Here is a 20754-nt window from a genome sequence, read left to right on the forward strand (position 1 = left end):
GATAGTGGGCTAAAAATTGCTGGACAACCAGGTTCAACACGTGAGCCATACAAGGCACATGTGTGACATTGCCCCGGCGAAGGGCCGCACCCAGGTTTGCAGCATTGTCGCACACGGCCTTCCCTGGTTTCAGGTCCAGTGGAGACAACCATTCATGAAATTGGTTTTCCAGAGCTGACCACAACTCCTCAGCTGTGTGACTCACATTTCCCAGACATTTCAATGTAAAAACCGCCTGATGACGTTGAGCCCTACTGCCAGCATAGTAAGGAGGTGTGCAGGATCCCTTCTGCGCAGTTAGAAAGATTGTGGCATGACCAGACAGGCTTTGGGTGCAGGTGGAAGACCGAGAGGAGGTTGAGGAGGCAGAAGCAGTGGAGGAACTTTGACATAAAGAGGATTGACTCACAACTCGTGGGGACGGCAAGACTTGGACAGCAGTCCCTTGTCCTGCTGTCACCATAGTTACCCAGTGCCCAGTCAGCGACATGTAACGCCCCTGTCCATGCCTACTCGTCCAAGTGTCTGTGGTGAAATGCACCCTGTCACACACAGAGTTTCTCAAAGAAGCGGTGATGTTGTGTGCGACATGCTGGTGGAGCGCAGGCACACCTTTCTTTGAGAAGTAGTGCCGACTGGGCATCTGGTACTGGGGCACTGCGACGGACATAAGGTCTCGAAAATCCTCTGTGTCCACCAGGCGGAAAGGCAGCATTTCTGTAGCCAAGAGCTTGCAGATGGTGAAATTCAACCTCTTAGCTTTCTCATGGCTAGGAGGAAATGGTCTTTTACTTGTCCACATCTGAGGGACCGAGGGCTGGCTATTGTGCTTAGACGGGGTTGATAAGGGTGTCCCCGGCAAACTGCCGGTCTGTGAGGAAGATGCAGGCGGACATGTTAGGTTCCCTTGATCCAAAGGTGGTGCTATCGATGTCGGACAGCGCTCAACACCAGCTGGTGTTACCACCTCCAAAGAAAATGATGACCTGCCAATCACGCTGGTTGTGGCGGGTAAAGAGGTGGCAGGTCTGCGCCCCAAAACAGGTGTGACTGCTGTCCCCCTAGTCACAGAGGATGAAGAGGCCGCGGATGCACAAGATATGGCAGACGGTGGTTGGCCCGGCCGGCTAGGCCGCATTGTAGCACACTGAGCTTCCCACTGCAACTTATGCTTCATGTCCATGTGCCGGTTCATGCATGAAGTACTCAAACTATGTATTTTTTGGCCTCTACTTAGCTTTTGCTGACAAATGTTACAGATAACACGAGTTGGGTCATCTTTATCGATCTGAAAAAATGCCCAGGCTATGCAAGGCTTAGCACCCATGCGACCTGAAGAGCCACCACGACTTGTGGTGAGAGGCAGAGTTGTGTTTGAGGATGCAGTTGTTGACGTGCTTCCAGTACTACGTCTCTGTCCAGGAAGGCGCAACCTGACCTCGTCGTCACTAGCATCTTCCTCCACCTACTCTGCTGACCTCATCTCTTGGCTGACTGTGGGTTGACAGTAAGTGGGATCTCCAACCTCATCATCATCACCCTGTGCGTTATCACACCCGTCGTCCTCAGAGCCAACCTGTTCCTGCCCTGACAAAAAACTAAAGTTGTCGCTCCAATCAGGTATTTGAGTCTTATCATCGTCTTCCTCATTGTCTCCACCAACAGGAGTTACAGTTTGGGAATGAGGGTCTACATTATGGTCAGAACCTTCTGCGTCTGGTCCTGGATCCGACTCATAAAGATTCTGGGCATCAGTGCAGATCATTTCCTCGTCTGGATTCACAGAAGCGCTGGAGTCGACCTCTGATTCCCAGGCTATAGTATGAGTAAACAGCTCTGCAGACTCAACCATCTGTTCTACCTCATACTCAGACGGGCAGCTGGAGATTTGGGAGCTGTGAGGAAGCAAGTGCGATTGGGGTGACACCTTTGAGGACTGGAGTATTTGTGATGTTGAAGTTGATGTGGAGGAGAGCCCACTTAAAGGAGCACTTTATATCCATTGAAGCACCTGCTGTTTTTGTGCCTCATCTGGAATTTGTAGCGATTGGCGTGGCTGTAAGAAAGGGATCTTATCACATTGTCCGCTAAAAGAAGTAGACATTTTAGTTTGGCTAGAAGATGGTCTTTCTTCTGCAGATGTTACTGTTGCTTTAACACCTACCCTACGGACACAACCTTTTTTCCCCTTCCCAACACGTCTATTCCCCTTTCCACCAGCAGCAGGCCTTTTTCCACTCATTTTGGTGGTTAACTAATTCACAACTCTGGAGTTGTTTGCACAAAAAAACAATGGATGGGAACCGAGCAGAGCTGAGTGGCCAAACTGTGGTATTAGGCCAAAACTATTGGCTGGGTTAGATGCAGAAAAAAATTATATTCAATTTGCAACCTGATGGAGGTCAGTATAGATGGACTAATAGAACAAGTCCCACACACAGCTAGAAGCCCAAATATTTTTTCAGAGGTAGATGCAGAAAAATTTTTTATTCAGTTTGCAACCTGATGGAGGTCTGTATAGATGGATTAATAGAACAAGTCCCACACACAGCTACAAGCCCAATATTTTTTCAGAGGTAGATGCAGAAAAAAAATATATTCAGTTTGCAACCTGATGGAGGTCAGTATAGATGGACTAATAGAGAAAGTCCCACACACTGCTAGAAGGCCAAATATTTTTTCAGAGCTAGATGCAGACAAAAAATTATTTTGAATTTGCAACCTGATGGAGGTCAGTATAGGTGGACTAATAGAACAAGTCCCACACACTGCTAGAAGGCCAAATATTTTTTCAGAGCTAGATGCAGAAAAAAATTATATTCAGTTTGCAACCTGATGGAGGTCTGTATAGATGGATTAATAGAACAAGTCCCACACACAGCTAGAAGCCCAAATATTTTTTCAGAGGTAGATGCAGATAAAAATTATTTTTAATTTGCAACCTGATGGAGGTCAGTATAGATGGACTAATAGAGAAAGTCCCACACACTGCTAGAAGGCCAAATATTTTTTCAGAGCTAGATGCAGATAAAAATTATTTTTAATTTGCAACCTGATGGAGGTCAGTATAGATGGACTAATAGAGAAAGTCCCACACACTGCTAGAAGGCCAAATATTTTTTCAGAGCTAGATGCAGATAAAAATTATATTCAATTTGCAACCTGATGGAGGTCAGTATAGATGGACTAATAGAACAAGTCCCACACACAGCTAGAAGCCCAAATATTTTTTTCAGAGGTACTGTAGATGCAGATAAAAATTATTTTTAATTTGCAACCTGATGGAGGTCAGTATAGATGGACTAATACAACAAGTCCCACACACAGCTAGAAGCCCAATATTTTTTCAGAGGTAGATGCAGAAAAAAATATATTCAGTTTGCAACCTGATGGAGGTCAGTATAGATGGAGTAATAGAATAAGTCCCACACACAGCTAGAAGCCCAAATATTTTTTCAGAGGTAGATGCAGGTAAAATTTATTTTTAATTTGCAACCTGATGGAGGTCAGTATAGATGGACTAATAGAGAAAGTCCCACACACTGCTAGAAGGCCAAATATTTTTTCAGAGCTAGATGCAGATAAAAATTATATTCAATTTGCAACCTGATGGAGGTCAGTATAGATGGACTAATAGAACAAGTCCCACACACAGCTAGAAGCCCAAATATTTTTTCAGAGGTACTGTAGATGCAGATAAAAATTATTTTTAATTTGCAACCTGATGGAGGTCAGTATAGATGGACTAATAGAGAAAGTCCCACACACTGCTAGAAGGCCAAATACTTTTTCAGAGCTAGATGCAGAAAAAAATTATATTCAGTTTGCAACCTGATGGAGGTCAGTATAGGTGGACTAATAGAGAAAGTCCCACACACTGCTAGAAGGCCACATATTTTTTCAGAGGTAGATGCAGAAAAAAATATATTCAGTTTGCAACCTGATGGAGGTCTGTATAGATGGATTAATAGAACAAGTCCCACACACAGCTAGAAGCCCAATATTTTTTCAGAGGTAAATGCAGAAAAAAATATATTCAGTTTGCAACCTGATGGAGGTCAGTATAGATGGACTAATACAACAAGTCCCACCCACAGCTAGAAGCCCAATATTTTTTCAGAGGTAGATCCAGAAAAAAATATATTCAGTTTGCAACCTGATGGAGGTCTGTATAGATGGATTAATAGAACAAGTCCCACACACAGCTAGAAGCCCAATATTTTTTCAGAGGTAGATGCAGAAAAAAATATATTCAGTTTGCAACCTGATGGAGGTCAGTATGGATGGACTAATACAACAAGTCCCACACACAGCTAGAAGCCCAATATTTTTTCAGAGGTAGATGCAGAAAAAAATATATTCAGTTTGCAACCTGATGGAGGTCTGTATAGATGGATTAATAGAACAAGTCCCACACACAGCTAGAAGCCCAATATTTTTTCAGAGGTAGATGCAGAAAAAAATATATTCAGTTTGCAACCTGATGGAGGTCAGTATAGATGGACTAATACAACAAGTCCCACACACAGCTAGAAGCCCAATATTTTTTCAGAGCTAGATGCAGAAAAAAATATATTCAGTTTGCAACCTGATGGAGGTCTGTATAGATGGAATAATAGAACAAGTCCCACACACAGCTAGAAGCCCAATATTTTTTCAGAGGTAGATGCAGAAAAAAATATATTCAGTTTGCAACCTGATGGATGTCAGTATAGATGGACTAATACAACAAGTCCCACACACAGCTAGAAGCCCAATATTTTTTCAGAGCTAGATGCAGAAAAAATTTATATTCAATTTGCAACCTGATGGAGGTCAGTATAGATGGACTAATAGAATGATGCTATGCCCAAAAGATTTTACTTCACTAGGTGCAGTAAAAAAATTGGTATTCTATACACAGGTGGTATATCTTGCAACACAGATAGGCTACTCCACTGACTAACACACTCTGCAATAGGCCAAAAAGGATTAGCTTTGCTAGATTCAGCCAAATGCTGTGAAAAAAACTTGCACAGCACTGGCACAGACCTGCCTGGCAAAAACTGATAGGAACTGATGTAACCTAGTCCTGAAAAGGACTCCAATTACAATTAGTCTTTACTCCCACAACCTATCTATTTAAGAGCACAGACCTGCCTGATAAAAGTCGTAGGAAATGCTGTAACCTAGTCCTTAAAAGGACTGCAATCACAACTATTCCCTACTCCCAAGCTATCTGCAGATTTGTGCGAAAATTGGCTTGAAATTAACAAGGTATAGCGCACACAGCAACAGCGGTGCCGTCTAACACGCAGCTGCAGCAGTGAGAAAATGGTGGCGACGGGGAAAATGGCTTGGTCTTATAGGGCAAGGACATGTGACATACACTGCCAATGACACATGCCCTTGCTTGTGTGAAAAAAAGCACTTCGCTCCGTGTGTGCGCTGCTGATAGGCTGACAGATTGCACCTCCCCACTGTAAATGCAGGAAAGAGAAAAAAAAAATGGAGATCTTCATTGTTCCTGCAGAGATCCATCCCCTGCCCCTCCCCCCACCCCGCTGTACACTCAAACTGCGTATTAACATTAATTTTCATCATTACTGAGAAAAAATCCAGTTATGATTTTGGTGCACGAACAGTTATCGAACATAACCTCGAACAGCCGAATTTTTCTCAAATTGTTCGTGTTCGCTGAACGGCTCGAACACCGCCCAAAACAGCTCGAATTTGAGATTGGCGAACAGTTCGAGTAGAACAACGCTCATCTCTAATTATGGAGAAGTCCACGCGGAATTCATGTAATATTGAGAATTTCAGGACATTTGAGTGTTCTCTTTCACTGACAGCAAACAAATATCTTAAATGGAACTTGTCAGTTAAAAATACACAATTTACCTGCAGACACAGTGGTAATCTGCAGGTAAATAGCACATTTGCAATGTTCAGCTGTCTTAATGAAAGAGCAGCAACAGGGAAAAAATGAAGTTATATTCTCCCTGCAGCCAACTGCACACACAATGAGGAACAGGCTGTCAGTCAAGGTGCAGGGAAGATATTACAGCATGCTCACTGTGTAGCAAGCGGTGATTTAGAGCCTCCTGCTGTCACGCCAGATTTTAGTGCAACACAGACGGAAAAGGGAAAGTGAGCCCAGACACTAGGGAAAGGGGGAAGGGGAGATCTCCTAGTCTGGTCTAGCATCACCCTGTCTCAACTACCGTCCCTATATTGCCTCTTCAGCAATCGCCACACGCGATCCTCGCCCTACTTTCCCTGGCATATGGCTACGGCTAAGGATGGGAGTAGATGAGCACTAGTCAACCTCCACTAAACACTATAGACAACAAAGGAAGACAAAACAGGGGGAAATAACTTAGCTTTAGATGACTCCAAATATGCACATGGTCTCAAGCTCCAGAGAAGACACAGTACTGCTCCTGCTAAGCCTCACAAGTATAAATGAATATAGTCCGCAACTCCCTCTCAGACACACCAGGTATATATACACCCAGGCCAGAGAGCTGATTAGCAGAGGGAGGTAGCCGCTAAGTCCTAAAGACAGCCTCTCATCTAAGAAGCTGCCTGCAATGCCATACGTAGAGAACTCCTGCAACCAACTGCAGGGAGACTGTCTGTCACCTTTGACATACCCTTGACAGTACCCCCTCCTCTACGAGTGGCCTCCAGACACTCAGGACCGGATTTCTCAGGAAAAGAGGTGTGGAATGAGCGAACCAATCTGGGAGTGTTCACCTCTGACACTGAAACCCACATCCTCTCCTCTGGACCATAGCCTTTCCAGTGCACCAAGTATTGTAGAGAACGACGTTGGAGATGAGAATCTACAATCCTCGAAACCTGGAACTCCAGATTACCATCAACCATAACTGGGGGCGGTGGTAGAGGTGAGGGCTCCAGAGGTTCCAAATACTTTTTGAGTAAGGGCCTGTGGAACATGTTGTGGACCGTAAGGGCCTGAGGAAGTTCAAGACGAAACGCTGCTGGGTTAATGACGGCAGTTATTTTATAGGGACCAATAAACCTAGGTCCCAGCTTCCAAGAAGGAACCTTCAATCTTATATTCCTGGTAGACAACCACACAAAGTCATTCACATTCAGGTCCGGACCTGGCAAGCGTTTTCTGTCAGCCATAAGTTTATACCTGTCTCCTATGGTCTTTAAATTACACAGAACACTCTGCCATACAGAGGAGAATGACAAAGCAAACTGTTCCTCCTCAGGAACTCCTGTAGCTCCTCCCCCACTAAAGCTACCAAACTGTGGGTGATAACCGTATGCACCGAAGAATGGTGACCTGCCAGTGGATTCTTGCCGATGATTATTGATGACAAATTCTTCCAGCGGTAAGTAGGATGCGAAAGCCTCCTGATTTTCTGAGATGAAACACCTGAGGTATGTCTCCAAGTTCTGATTGACATTCTCGGTCTGACCATTCGACTGAGGGTGGAAGGCAGAGGAAAAGGACAACTGAACTCCCAGTCGAGAACAAAATGCCTTCCAGAACTTGGAAACAAACTAGGTCCCCCGATCAGACACCACATCGGAGGGAACCCCGTGAAGCTTCACAATCTCATTTATGAACACCTGAGCAAATGTCTTGGCATTTGGAAGTGCAGGTAATGCAACAAAGTGAACCATTTTACTGAACCTATCTACTACCACCAAAACCACTGCTTTGCCTGCAGAAACCGGTAGGTCAGTAATAACAGTAATAGGATGGTCAGCCCTCTCCAACCAATGTTGCCATTCCTTGAATGCCTATTACCCACATCATCATTTCTCTCAGCCAAAGACAATTTTTTAGAAAAGTAGGGGCATGGATGCCATTTACCAGGGGACGAACCCTGAGACAACACAGCCCCAACCCCGACATCCGAAGCATCAACTTCCAAAATAAAGGGTTGAGAAACATCGGGTTGACTGAGTATAGGTGCAGTTGCAAAATGATTCTTTAGGCTGTGTGCCCACGATGCGTTTTTTAAGCATTTCCGCAGCGGCAAAAATGCTGCGGAAAGGCTTAAAAAATGCATGGTAGAAGGCCTGCCATGTTCCCCCATCATTGTGGAAAAAAACGCAGCACTATCAATTATTTTGCGGAAGTGCTGCGTTTTCGCCGCCATTGACTTACATTAGACCGCATGGATTACGCATCACTGTATATGTAGATGCGCATTCCATGCGTTCTAATGTGCGGATGGTACCCAGGTCTAGAGGAGAGGAGACTCTCCTCCGGACCAGGATACCATAGAAAACTGTAAAAAAAAGAATAAAATAAAAAATAAATATATACTTACCTTCTGGCGGCCCGCGGTGTGCTCCTCCTTGCTTGCCGGCAGTTCGCGATGGAATGAAGGACCTGCGCTGACGTCATAGTCATGTCACGGGTCATGCGACGCTGATGTCGGCAGGTCCTTCAGTCTACCGCTGCCGGCAGCCGGGACGGTGAAGCAAGACAGCCATCGGAGGGTAAGTATATATTTATTTTTTTATTTTTTGACATTCTCTCGGGTCACACTATATAAATCCATGCAGTTTGCATGGATTTATATAGTGTGACCAAGTTGACAAGCACTTTCCAAGTGATGCTAAAATTGCTTGGAAAGCGCTTGTCAACCCGCATGCGGAAATGCAAGTGATGAAGACTTCACTTCCGCATGTCCCTGGCAGGAAAACACATGTACAATCCGCATGCGTTTTTTTCTGCCAGGGAGATGCAGAAACGCTCAGGAAAAAATCCTGAGCATTTCTGCATCGTGGGCACATAGCCTTAAAGAAGAAAAAGCCTGGAGGGAAGCATCCGACCATTTGGAATAATCAGACCCCTTCTTAGTCATATCAGTAAGGGGTTTCACTATAACAGAGTAATTTTGAATGAATTTCCTGTAAAAATTAGTAAAGCCCAAAAAATGTTGTTGAGCCTTCAGGTTCTCGGGATGTTCCCAATCAAGGACTGCACGGATCTTCTCCGGATCCATCCGAAAACCTGAAGATGACAACAAGTACCCCAAAAACTGTACCTCCTGAACAGCCAAAACACATTTTTCTAGTTTGGCATAAAGCTTCTTATCCCTTAATATCTGGAGCACCTGCTTAACATGCCTCTGATGAGTCTCAAAATCAGGTGAATAAACCAAAATAGCGTCCAGGTGGACCACCACAAACCTCCCCACCAAATGATGGAAAATATCATTTATGAAATGCTGGAAGACCGCAGATGCATTGGTAAAACCAAAAGGCATAACCAGACTCTCGAAATGTCCTTTTGGGGAATTGCCCTTCCCCTTCTCGGATTCTAACCAGATTGTAGGCTCCCCTTAAATCCAAAGAGAATACCTTAGCTCCTACAACCTGGCTGAACAAATCAGGAATCAGAGGAAGAGGGTATGGATCAAGGATGGTAATTTGATTTAATTCCTGGAAATCTAAACAGGGACGTAGACTGCCATCTTTTTTCTTCACAAAGAAGAACCCTGCCACCACGGGCGAAGACGAGGGTCTGATATGTCCTTTCTCCAGACTTTACGCAATGAAATCCTTCATGGCTTGTCTCTCAGGTCCAGAAAGATTATACAGTCTGGACTTCAGTAGTTTAGCTTCGGAGGTCAGGTTAATAGGACAGTCATAAGCACGATGAGGAGGCAAATCCTGACACCCCTTCTCAGAAAAAACGTCCTCAAAACCAGACAGAAAAGCAGGTAATATTTCCATAGAGACAGTGGCAATGGAAATATCTAGACAGTTCTCATGGCAGTAATCTCTCCATTCAATAATCTCCCCAGTTTGCCAATCCATCAACAGATTAGGTTTAACAAGCCAAGACAATGGGAGTGGGAAGATTTTCCAGAACATAGCAAGGGATGATTTCAAAATGAACTGACCCCACCCTCAGTTTTACATTATATACAATCTGAGTAAATGCTTTCTGTGCAAGTGGTGCCGAGTCAATGGCAAAGATGGGAATAGGTACAGCTAAAGCACAGCAAGCAAGACCATGAGTTTTCACAAACTAAGCATCAACCATGCTGACTCCAGCTCCACTGTCAACAAACAGAGAAATTTTTTCGGTTTTGCTCTCTAGCACCACCTCGGCTGTCAGAACAAAGCGGGATCTGCAGTTTGGCCACAAATGCACCCCTTGTTTATCCAACTCCAAACTACCAAGAGTTAATCGAGTCTCCTTTTGTTTAGGAATTGAAGGACAGGTTCCAACAAAATGTCCCTTTTTCTCACAAAAAAAAAAATGGATTTTGGTAAGACCTTACCTGTAAAATCCTTTTCAGCGAAGGAAGGAAGGGAGACACAGATCCATTACTAGTGGGTAAGCGGAGCCCCACAGGATAGTTCACCTCAGATTTATAAAAAGTGACGACCGGCCCCTCCAGCTTAGGCTCCTCCTACTCCCATGTTCCTCAGTCCGTACACAAGCTAAGGAAGAGCAGACAACACCAGCGGAACAACACAACCCCTTCTGAAAACTCAGAAATGCGAGAGAACAGGTTATGCATATAACAAAAAGAACACACAGTCCCAGGCACTACTCACTGGACCTGACAACTGCGATGAGCTGGCAATGCTGGAACAGAGCCCTAGCGCGCCGACCCCAGTCCCGATGACCGCCATCAGAGAGGAGTCGCGCCGCATCTGGAAAACAATAATGCACTTCTGCCATGGGAGGGTGCTGTGTCTCCCTTCCTTCCTTTGCTGAAAAGGATTTTACAAGTAAGGTCTTACCAAAATCCGTCTTTCAGCAGCAGAAGGGAAGGAAGGGAGACACAGATCCATTACTAGTGGGACGTCCCAAAGCAGTCCAGAACTCAAGGGTGGGAAACAGTGGCAGAATCGCCAACCCCCCAACAACTTAGGCAAGTGCGCAACAAGCGCCAAAACTAGATAAAGATATAACCTAAACCACTGCCGCCTGCAGGCCCTGCGTCCCAAGGCCGCATCGGCGGAAGCACTCACGTCTACTTTATAAAAATTAGTAAAAGTGTGAACGGAACACCAGGTAGCCGCCCGGCCGAGCTGCGCTGCCGAGGCCCCCTGACGAAAAGCCCACGACGAACCAACAGCTCTTGTGGAATGAGCTCGAACCTTAACCGGACAAGGCTCGCCCTTGAGCCGGTACGCCTCCAGGATAGCCGAACGTATCCACCGAGCTATAGTGTCCTTGGAAGCCCGCTGACCACGCCGACGACCAGCAGGAATCACAAAAAGAGAGTCCGACTTCCGAAACCCTTGCGTGATTGTAAGATAGAACTTCAAAGCCCACACCAAATCCAACGAGTGCAAGGCCCGCTCCTTTGGACTCTTCAGTTTCGGACAGAGGGAGGGCAACACGATGTCCTGATTGACGTGGAAACGTGACACCACTTTAGGCAGAAAATCGCAACGGGTATGAAGCACCATGCGATCCGAGTAGAACTCCAGAAAAGGGGGCGAGCAAGACGGTGCCGCCAACTCAGAAACCCTTCTCAAGGAGGTGACCGCCACCAGGAAGGCCACCTTCCAAGAAAGCAAGTAAAGCGTAGCTAAATCCATAGGCTCAAACGGCCCATGCTGAAGAGCCTCCAAGACTAGATTGAGCCGCCAAGGAGCCACAAACGCCCTCCGAGGCGGAAACTGACGTGCAACCTCGCGAAAAAACGAACGCACATCTCTGCGCGAGGCAATAGCCTTCCGAAAAAGCACGGATAGTGCAGATACCTGACCCCGCAAGGTACTAACCGCCAGACCCTTGGCCAAACCATATTGCAGAAAAGCCAAGAAGTTGGGAATGGAAAAAACCCTCGGGTTCCTTGAAGATTCAGAACACCATGAATAGAAGGCCTCCCAAGTTCTGTGATAAATCCTAGTCGTAGCTGGACCTCTGGCCGCTCGCAAAGTGGCAATGACCTCGGCGGAAAACCCACGACGGGTCAAGATCTCGGTCTCAAGTGCCACGCCGTCAAACGAAGAGACTTCAGGTCCGGATGGCGAAAAGGCCCTTGGGTTAACAGGTCCGGGCGAAGAGGCAGTGGAAACGGAGGCGCTGCCAGAAGAGACACCAGCGTTGAATACCACGCCCTCCGCGGCCAATCCGGCACCACCAAAATCATCGAAATTTGTTCGAGTTTGATCCGCCGTATCACTAAAGGAAGTAAGGATACCGGCGGAAACACATAGATCAGCTCAAACTGGTCCCACGGGGCCGCTAGAGCATCTACAGCCGCAGCCTCCGGGTCCCTGTACCTGGACATGAACGTCGGGATCCTGGCGTTCAAACTGGATGCCATCAAGTCCACTGGGGGAGTCCCCCAACGGGAGCACAGCAGTCCAAAAACTTCCGGATGAAGGCTCTGTTCACCGGGATCCACCTGCTCGCGACTGAGGAAGTCCGCCGTCATATTCAGCACTCCTGGGATGTGAATCGTGGAGATGGCTGGAACCCTGGACTCGGCCCAAACCAGGATCCGAGAGACCTCCATCATGAGACTGGAACTCCTCGTCCCGCCCTGATGGTTGATATACGCGACAGCTGTCGCATTTTCCATCTGAACCCGGACCGGCAGACCGCTCAAAGAGACCATCCAATGTCGGAGGCAGAGGAAAAATTGCTCTCAACTCCAGGATGTTGATCGGCAGAGACTACTCCACTGACGACCCGACCCCCTGAACCCAGAGATCGTTCCAAACCCCCCCCCAGCCAGTCAGGCTGGCATCGGTGGTAAAGACAGACCACTGTGGGGGGAGGAAGGATTTCCCCAGGGATAAGGCCTCCGGATGCAACCACCATCCAAGAGACTCTCGCACCCCGTGGGAGATACCAACACAGTGATCCAGCGAAGCTGGCGATCGATCCCAACGGGTCAGAATAAGATCTTGGAGACCCCTTAGAGTAATGGTTCTCTGTTGGGACTTGAACCCAAAGTTCTGTGTCCTAAAGCCAGTGCACTAACCACTGAGCCATTAACTCAGGTAAGTGAAACCTGTGTTTCAAGAAGAAATACCCAGGATCTACTGAGAACTGAACTCAGATCACTGGATTCAAAGTCCAGAGTGCTAACCATTACACCATGGAACCACCGAGACTGGATTAGAACTCATGAACTCCTGTTTACTAGACAGGCGGAATAGCCCAGTAAGCCACTGGAACATCACATTGGATGAATTGAACTCATGAACACCTGTTTTCAGAATAGGTGCCTTAACCCAGTAAGCCACTGGGACATCACTAAAAGTGCTCAGGGGATTCGAACTCACAAACACCTGTGTACAAGGCAGGCGCATTAACCCAGTAAGCCAATGGAACATAACGGGTATGAGATTGTGCCAACGGTACCGTAACCGCCACCATCAGACCCAGAAGGCGCATACACTTCCGAAGGGACATCGCCCTCGCTGACCTCATAGCCTGGACATGGTGACGAAGGTTCGCTTGTTTGTCCGGAGGCAGGGAGGCCACTGCCCGTACCGTGTCGAAATGCATCCCCAAGAACAGGATTGACTGCGACGTCTCCAAAGACGACTTCTTCCAATTGATCAGCCACCCGAAGTCCTCCAGGTGCTGAAGGGAGAGATCGCGAGCCGTCACAGCCTCCTCCGCTGTGGGCGACACAATTAACAGGTCGTCCAGGTAGGGGAGAATCGTAACTCCTTGCCTTCGAAGGAGCGCCATGAGTGGCGCCAGAATCTTTGTAAAAACCCTGGGCCCCGAGGCCAACCCGAATGGTAGGGCCACAAACTGGTAATGGGCCTGAACTATGGCGAAACGCAGGAAGCGCTGGTGAGCCCTGCTGATAGGGACATGCAAATAGGCGTCGCGGATGTCGATCGACACAAAGAAATCGTACTGCGACAGGGCCGCCCGACAGAGCAAAGAGACTCCATACGGAATTTCCGGGTCCGGACATGAAAATTCAATTCCTTGAATCCAGAATGGGGCGAAACTTGTCCTCCTTTTTGGGGACCACAAAAAGGTTGGAGTAAAAGCCCCTTCCCGTTCCTCCGGCGGAACCGGAACCACCACACCCTGCTGCAGAAGAGGATCGACCTCCCGCAACAGTGCGGCAGCCAGCTTGGGCTCGGACGGGATGTGTGACTGACGAAACCGGTCCGGGGGTCGAGAATGAAACTCTATGAAATAGCCTGCCGCGTCACCCAGGCGTCCGATACGTGGGACGCCCAAATCGACCCGAATTGTAGCAGACGACGTCCCACCCGAGAGCCCTCGAGAGGGTTCCTGGGGTCAGTCCGCCTTAGCGGGCTTCTTGTCAACTTCCCATTTGTCCTGACGGAAATGTTGTTACCAGGGTGTACGGGACTTCTGGGTGGTCTTCTTTCCGGAAGACGAGGGACGACCCAATCTCCAAGAGGGCTGACCGAACCGCCCCCTGGGCCGAAAGGACCGACGACCACTACCGGCACTTAACTTGCCAGACGTAAAAGCCGCTGCTTTCTGCTGAGGAAAAGCCGTATCCTTGGCCTTGGCCTTAGCAATCAGCTCCGTGAGGTCCGAACCAAAAAGCTGACCGCCCTTGTATGCCAGACTCAGCAAACCTTGTTTGGATACTGCGTCTCCTCTAGCAGGTCCTGTAGACTCGCCTTCCTTTTGAAAGGAAGCAAAGAAAATTTGCTCAGCTGAGATAATGGTACGCTCACCTCAGGAGAAGGGACCCAATTAGCTATCGTCTCCGTGGAACAGGGATACAGGGCATCAAAAAACTGCAACCCCTGGAAGCGTTTATCAGGGCACAGGCGTTCTTTTTCCACCACCTCGTTAAGTTCATCGTGCGCCGGCAGAGCCGAACGAGCCCGACGCGACTCCTGATACAGCCGGACCGACTTGCCAGGCCTCGTCACCTCTTCAGACAGCTGCTTCCCGCATGGCCCCATAAAAGCATCCACGCGGCCCGAAAGAGAAGCCGAGCGGCCCTGCCGATCCTCCTCATCAGAATCGGAGATCTCACCAGCAGAGCTTGTCGGTGATTCCGAGGCCTCCGATGCGCTGCGCGGAGGAGACAAAGCCACCACAGGCCTGTGGCGCTTCTTGCCCCGCGACGCCGGTTGGGACTTAGGTGATACCCAATGACCCAGGAGTCCAGACAGACTGTCAATGGAGCGTGAGAGCGCCTCCACTTTAACATCACTGAGGGTACAGTAACCAGGGATGTGTGGTCTGCAAACACAGCCTGTCACAAAAAATATACCAAGCACTGAAGGGTTAAAGCTTCTCCTTAGGGAGAAAAGCTACCCCAGCCCTGCAGACCAAAGGTTAAGTGCCCTGATGAGTCCAGACCCCGTCAGAAGGGGTTAATGCTGCTGACCAGCAATGCACCTTAGCCTTAACAGGACCAAGGAGAGCGTGCAGCAGAGAGACCGCAGCGCTCTGCGCTGTAATAGTGGGTAAACAGAGATGACTCACCAGCTTCCTGGAGTCTGTGTGTGAGAGTGGAGAGCAGGGGGGGAAGGAGAGAGAGAGAAGCACTGAGCTCCGTGAGGCAATTGAGAAGGAGGAAGGAAGGAGGGGGGCGGGGGCTGCCCAGCGCGCGCTTTTTCCTGACTGCAGAGAAGATGGCCGGCAGCCAAGAACATAAGTCATGCCCCCCCCGTTAAACTAACGGGGCCCACGCTCCTCTGTCCCGCTCCCCCCCAACGGCAGCGGTGATGTGCATTCCTAGTAGTACACTGCCTGTAACAACAGAAGATGCAGTCACCATACTGACAGTAACAGCGGCTGCCGCAGCAGCCGCTGATTCACACACACATACAGGGCACTTACCCAGCTGAGCGCCACAGGGACCCCCAGGGATGTGTGGCGCCGTGGCCCTTGCTCCCCCCCCACGGCGGAGCACGCAGGGACCCCACACGAGCGGTGTGCGTCTCCGCCAGGGAGCGCCCTGTATCCCCCGGGGCCAGTAGGGTTCTGCGGGGACCTCCTTATGGGGTACGCAGATCTGCCAGGGGAGGGTCAGGGGTCACAGCAGCGCTGAGACCCCCTGAGACCTCTAGACCACGGGGGGTCCAGGTCTCCGGAATAAAAATAAGAAAATCTTCTGAGGAGCTGCGAAGGCAGCGACTATCCTCTGCGACCTCAAATTTCAGACTGAGGAACATGGGAGTAGGAGGAGCCTAAGCTGGAGGGGCCGGTCGTCACTTTTTATAAATCTGAGGTGAACTATCCTGTGGGGCTCCGCCTACCCACTAGTAAAAGTAATGGATCTGTGTCTCCCTTCCTTCCCTTCTGCTGCTGAAATACGCCTTTTTTCTTGCAAATCTTGGGGAAGATGTATGATGCAGAGAGACCCCCTAACTGCATGGGTTCCTCCACCTCCCCAAGTACTGGTTCACCTCCAGACCGCTCCCCTGGCAGAGGTACACAACCCCGACAAGAAGGCCCCGGAGAAGGTGGTCGTACCTGTTTATCCCAAAGGCGTCTATCAAGACGTATGGCTAAAGACATAGCAGCCTCCAAGAACTGAAGGGTTTCATATACAGCCAAGGCATCTTTCAACCTTTCAGTAAGCCCCTCACAAAATTGACTTCTAAGAACTGAGTCATTTGGAATCCATTGCCCATCTACGGAATTCCGAACTGTACGTTTCCACTGACCGAATCCCCTGCTGAAGGCGACGTAGCCTAGACTCAGCCAAGGCGACTCAGTCAGGGACATCATAGATGGGGCCAGAGCACCGAAAAACCCATCCACAGACTGGAAACAAGCCGAATCCTGCAGTAACGAAATCGCCCATGACTGAGGATCTCCCTGCAATAGAGAGATCACAAAACCAACCCGTTGCTCCTCCGTTGCTTCAGCCCTACTCAAAGGAGTAGGGATGAAGTTTGAAATACAATTTGCATGCCTCCTTAAATACAAAAAAAATTGTCTTTACCTCCTGAAAACCTGTCTGGGAGGGCAACCTTGGGTTCAGGCTAGACAGGCCAACCTGCAGAGACCCCCACATTGGCGACCTGAGACCGCTGATGCTGCTGCTGAACCTCACAGCGGAGGTCATTCACCTCCAGAGACAGACGGCAGAACTGCTCAGCGAGCTCTGCAACTGAACCCATACCAAGGGAGAAAGGAAAAAAAAGTGCACGCCCAAAGACACACAAAAAGAAAAAAAGCCATAATGTCATTTTTTTTTTCCTTTTCAAAATGTGCTCGGCCGGCTATAATGTCACGCCAGGTGTTAGTGCAACACAGAGAGAAAAGGGAAAGGGAGCCTAGACGCTAGGGAAAGGGGGAAGTGGAGACCTCCTAGTCTGGTCTAACGTCACCCTGTCTCAACTACCGTCCCTATATTGCCTCTTCAGCAATCGCCTCAAGTGAGCCTCACCCTACTTTCCCTGGCATACGGCTATGGCTAGGGATTGGAGGAGATTAGCACTAGTCAACCTCCATTAAACACTATAGACAACAAGGGTAGAAAAAACATGGGGAAATAGCTTACACTGTGTGCATAATTATTAGGCAAGCTGTATTTTAGAGGATTATTTTTATTATTGATCAACAACTATGTTCTCAATCAACCCAAAAGACTCATAAATATCCAAGCTTAATATTTTTGGAAGTTGGAGTGTTTTTTTTTTTAGATTTGGCTCTCTTAGGAGGATATCTGTTTGTGCAGGTAACTATTACTGTGCAGAATTATTAGGCAACTTAATAAAAACCAAATATAATCCCATCTCACTTGTTTATTTTCACCAGGTAAACCAATATCAGTGCACAAAATTTAGAAATAAACATTTGTGACATGCAAAAACAAAAACAAAAAAAATTAGTGATGAATATAGCCACCTTTCTTTATGATGACACTGAACAGCCTTCCATCCATAGATTCTGTCAGTTGCTTGATCTGTTTTCAATCAACATTGCGTGCAGCAGCCACCACAGCCTCCCAGACACTGTTCCGAGAGGTGTACTGTTTTCCCTCCCTGTAGATCTCACATTTTATGATGGACCACAGGTTCTCTATGGGGTTCAGATCAGGTGAACAAGGGGGCCATGTCATTATTTTTTCTTCGTTTAGACCTTTACTGGCCAGCCATGCTGTGGAGTAGTTGGATGCATGCGATGGAGCATTGTCCTGCATGAAAATCATGTTTTTCTTGAACGATACCGACTTCTTCCTGTACCACTGCTTGAAGAAGTTGTCTTCCAGAAACTGGCAGTAGGTCTGGGAGTTGAGCTTCACTCCATCCTCAACCCGAAAAGGTCCCACAAGTTCATCTTTGATTATACCAGCCCATACCAGTACCCCACCCCCACCTTGCTGGCGTCTGAGTCGGAGTGGAGCTCTCTGCCCTTTACTGATCCAGCCACTGGCCCATCCATCTGGCCCATCAAGAGTCACTCTCATTTCATCAGTCCATAAAACCTTTGAAAAATCAGTCTTAAGATATTTCTTGTCCCATTCTTGACGTTTTATCTTATGTTTCTTGTTCAAAGGTGGTCGTTTTTCAGCCATCCTTACCTTGGCCATGTCCCTGAGTATCGCACACCTAGTGCTTTTTGATACTCCAGTAACGTTGCAGCTCTGAAATATGGCAAAACTGGTGGCGAATGGCATCTTGGCAGCTTCACGCTTGATTTTCCTCAATTTATGGGCAGTTATTTTGCGCCTTTTTTAGCCAACACGCTTCTTGCGACCCTGTTGGCTATTTGCCATGAAACGCTTGATTGTTCGGTGATCACGCTTCAAAAGTTTGGAAATTTCAAGACTTCTGCATCCCTCTGCAAGACATCTCACAATTTTGGACTTTTCAGAGACTGTCAAATCTCTCTTCTGACCCATTTTGCCAAAGGAAAGGAAGTTGCCTAATAATTAAGCACACCTTATATAGGGTGTTGATGTCATTAGTCAACACCCCTCCTCATTACAGAGATGCACATCACCAGATTTACTTAATTGGTAGTTGGCTCTCAAGCCTATGCAGCTTGGAGTAGGACAATATGTATAAAAAGTATCAAAGTGATCAAAATACGCATTTGCCTAATAATTCTGCACGCGGTGTAGTTTTACATGACTCCAAATATGCATATGACCTCAAGCTCCTACTAAGCCTCACAAGTAGAAATGAATATAGCCCACAACTCCCTCTCAGACACACCAGGTATATATACACCCAGTCCAGAAAGCTAATTAGCAGAGGGAGGTAGCCGCTAGGTCCTAAAGACAGCCTCTCATCTAAGAAGCTGTCTGCAATGCCAAGCGTAGAGATCTCCTGCAACCAACCGCTTCAGGGAGAATTTAACTTCATGTCTTCCCTGTAGCTGCTGTTCAAGGAAGCCAGCCAAACACGGTAAAAATGCTATTTGCATGCAGATTAAAGACTGTATCTGCAGCTACAGGTAAATAATGATTCTTCAGCAGAGAGTTTCTGTTTAAAAATGGTGAGTAATGCAAATTATATCAAAAGGTTGGAAAATTTTAATTTATGCAATGAATAAACCTTATAAACAAACAAAAAAAAAAAAAAGCTTTCTCTGTTAGCTATAGACTTCTATTAGAGTGATTTGAGACTTGGGGAATTGGGATTCCTCTCTCTGATGATTATTATTATTAAGGCTTTGTCCGGGCTTTTGCTAAAACTCTGCAGTCACTCTAGATGACTGCAGACTTCTGATTCCTTACAGTGCTCACACACTGTCAGGAGTCTTCGGTGTTGCCGGCAAGAGCAGGCGGTCACGAGACCACAAGTATATGACTTGTATACATGCAGTCATGTGCAGACTAGACGTGCATGGCCTCACTCAGTACAAGTGAATTGAGCGCGGCTGAACATGTCTAGTAGAAATGTGGCCTAGAGTATGCAAGTCGCATACTTGGGGTCATGTGACTGCCTGTTTTCGTCATCAACACAAGAGAATCGGGACAGCATTCTGTGTGTTCGCCATAATGATTCTGAAGTCTGCATTCACATTAGACAGGATACAACCTACTTATTAATAGCCTCTAAAACAAATGTTTCATGGAATTAGTGTGTCTGTTAATAATAAAGCCTAGGTCAGACAAATCAAAAAGAATACCCAACGATTTACCTGGTCAATAGTATGGAATATGTTATAAGCAGCTCCCCTGGCCACTGAGAAAGCTTCAAGGTGGGAAGCAGCCTGACCAACACAGTAACTGCTAAGGACAACACTGAATAAGACCTGAAGAGAAAGACATTAAAATGAAAATACATTTTGTAAATCACAGAATGCTGAAATTTATTTTTTTTATAGAATGATCGTAGTATTCATTTTGTAAAACTCACCACAAGAACATTTCCGATGGTATATCCGTATCCTCCTAATATTAAGACTGAGCCATACCAAAATCCAAGTGCATAAGAGGCATAAATAATAAAGTACATAAAACCAACAGCCAGCTGAGAGGCAATGGCCTTTTTGATTCCAATTTTTTGGGCTTCTCCCAAATTCTTTGTATATCTAAAATATGAGAATAAAGTATTTAAATAATGTGTTACTTTTGTATGTGAAATGTTTTCTATACTTGACCCTACATGACATCTGTACCTTTGTATTTCTTTCTCCTGTCCTCCAAATGCAGCGACAGTTCGTATTGAAGAAAGGACCTCATCGGCTACAGATCCAGCTTTTGCATAAGCTGACAGCTCCTTACTAGTCAGTTGCACCATCATCTAAAATTGTGATAAAATTATTATTGCAATCATATTGCATATTACATACTGAACAATCATTAACCAACAGCTTCACACCCATGATAATAAGCAAAACTGGCATTCAGGATAGAAAATTTAAAG

The 20754-nt window shown here is 47.0% G+C and overlaps 1 protein-coding gene across 2 annotated transcripts in view; it reads right to left on the reverse strand.

The window, feature by feature from the left end:
- LOC141265119 (ATP-binding cassette sub-family B member 5-like) overlaps positions 1-20754 on the reverse strand; it is a 173075-nt gene that overhangs the window by 51001 nt on the left and 101320 nt on the right. For both annotated transcript variants that reach the window (XM_073677788.1, XM_073677787.1), the window contains 3 exons: positions 20507-20631; positions 20245-20419; positions 20027-20140 (listed from right to left, as the gene is read on the reverse strand). In XM_073677788.1, the coding sequence (XP_073533889.1) occupies positions 20027-20140; positions 20245-20419; positions 20507-20631 (414 nt within the window). The remainder of the gene's footprint in view (positions 1-20026; positions 20141-20244; positions 20420-20506; positions 20632-20754) is intronic.

This window comes from Phyllobates terribilis, unplaced genomic scaffold, assembly GCF_046119375.1.
Source record: "Phyllobates terribilis strain yellow unplaced genomic scaffold, ASM4611937v1 Scaffold_4__5_contigs__length_816908805, whole genome shotgun sequence".
In the NCBI taxonomy this organism is placed as follows: Eukaryota; Metazoa; Chordata; class Amphibia; order Anura; family Dendrobatidae; genus Phyllobates; species Phyllobates terribilis.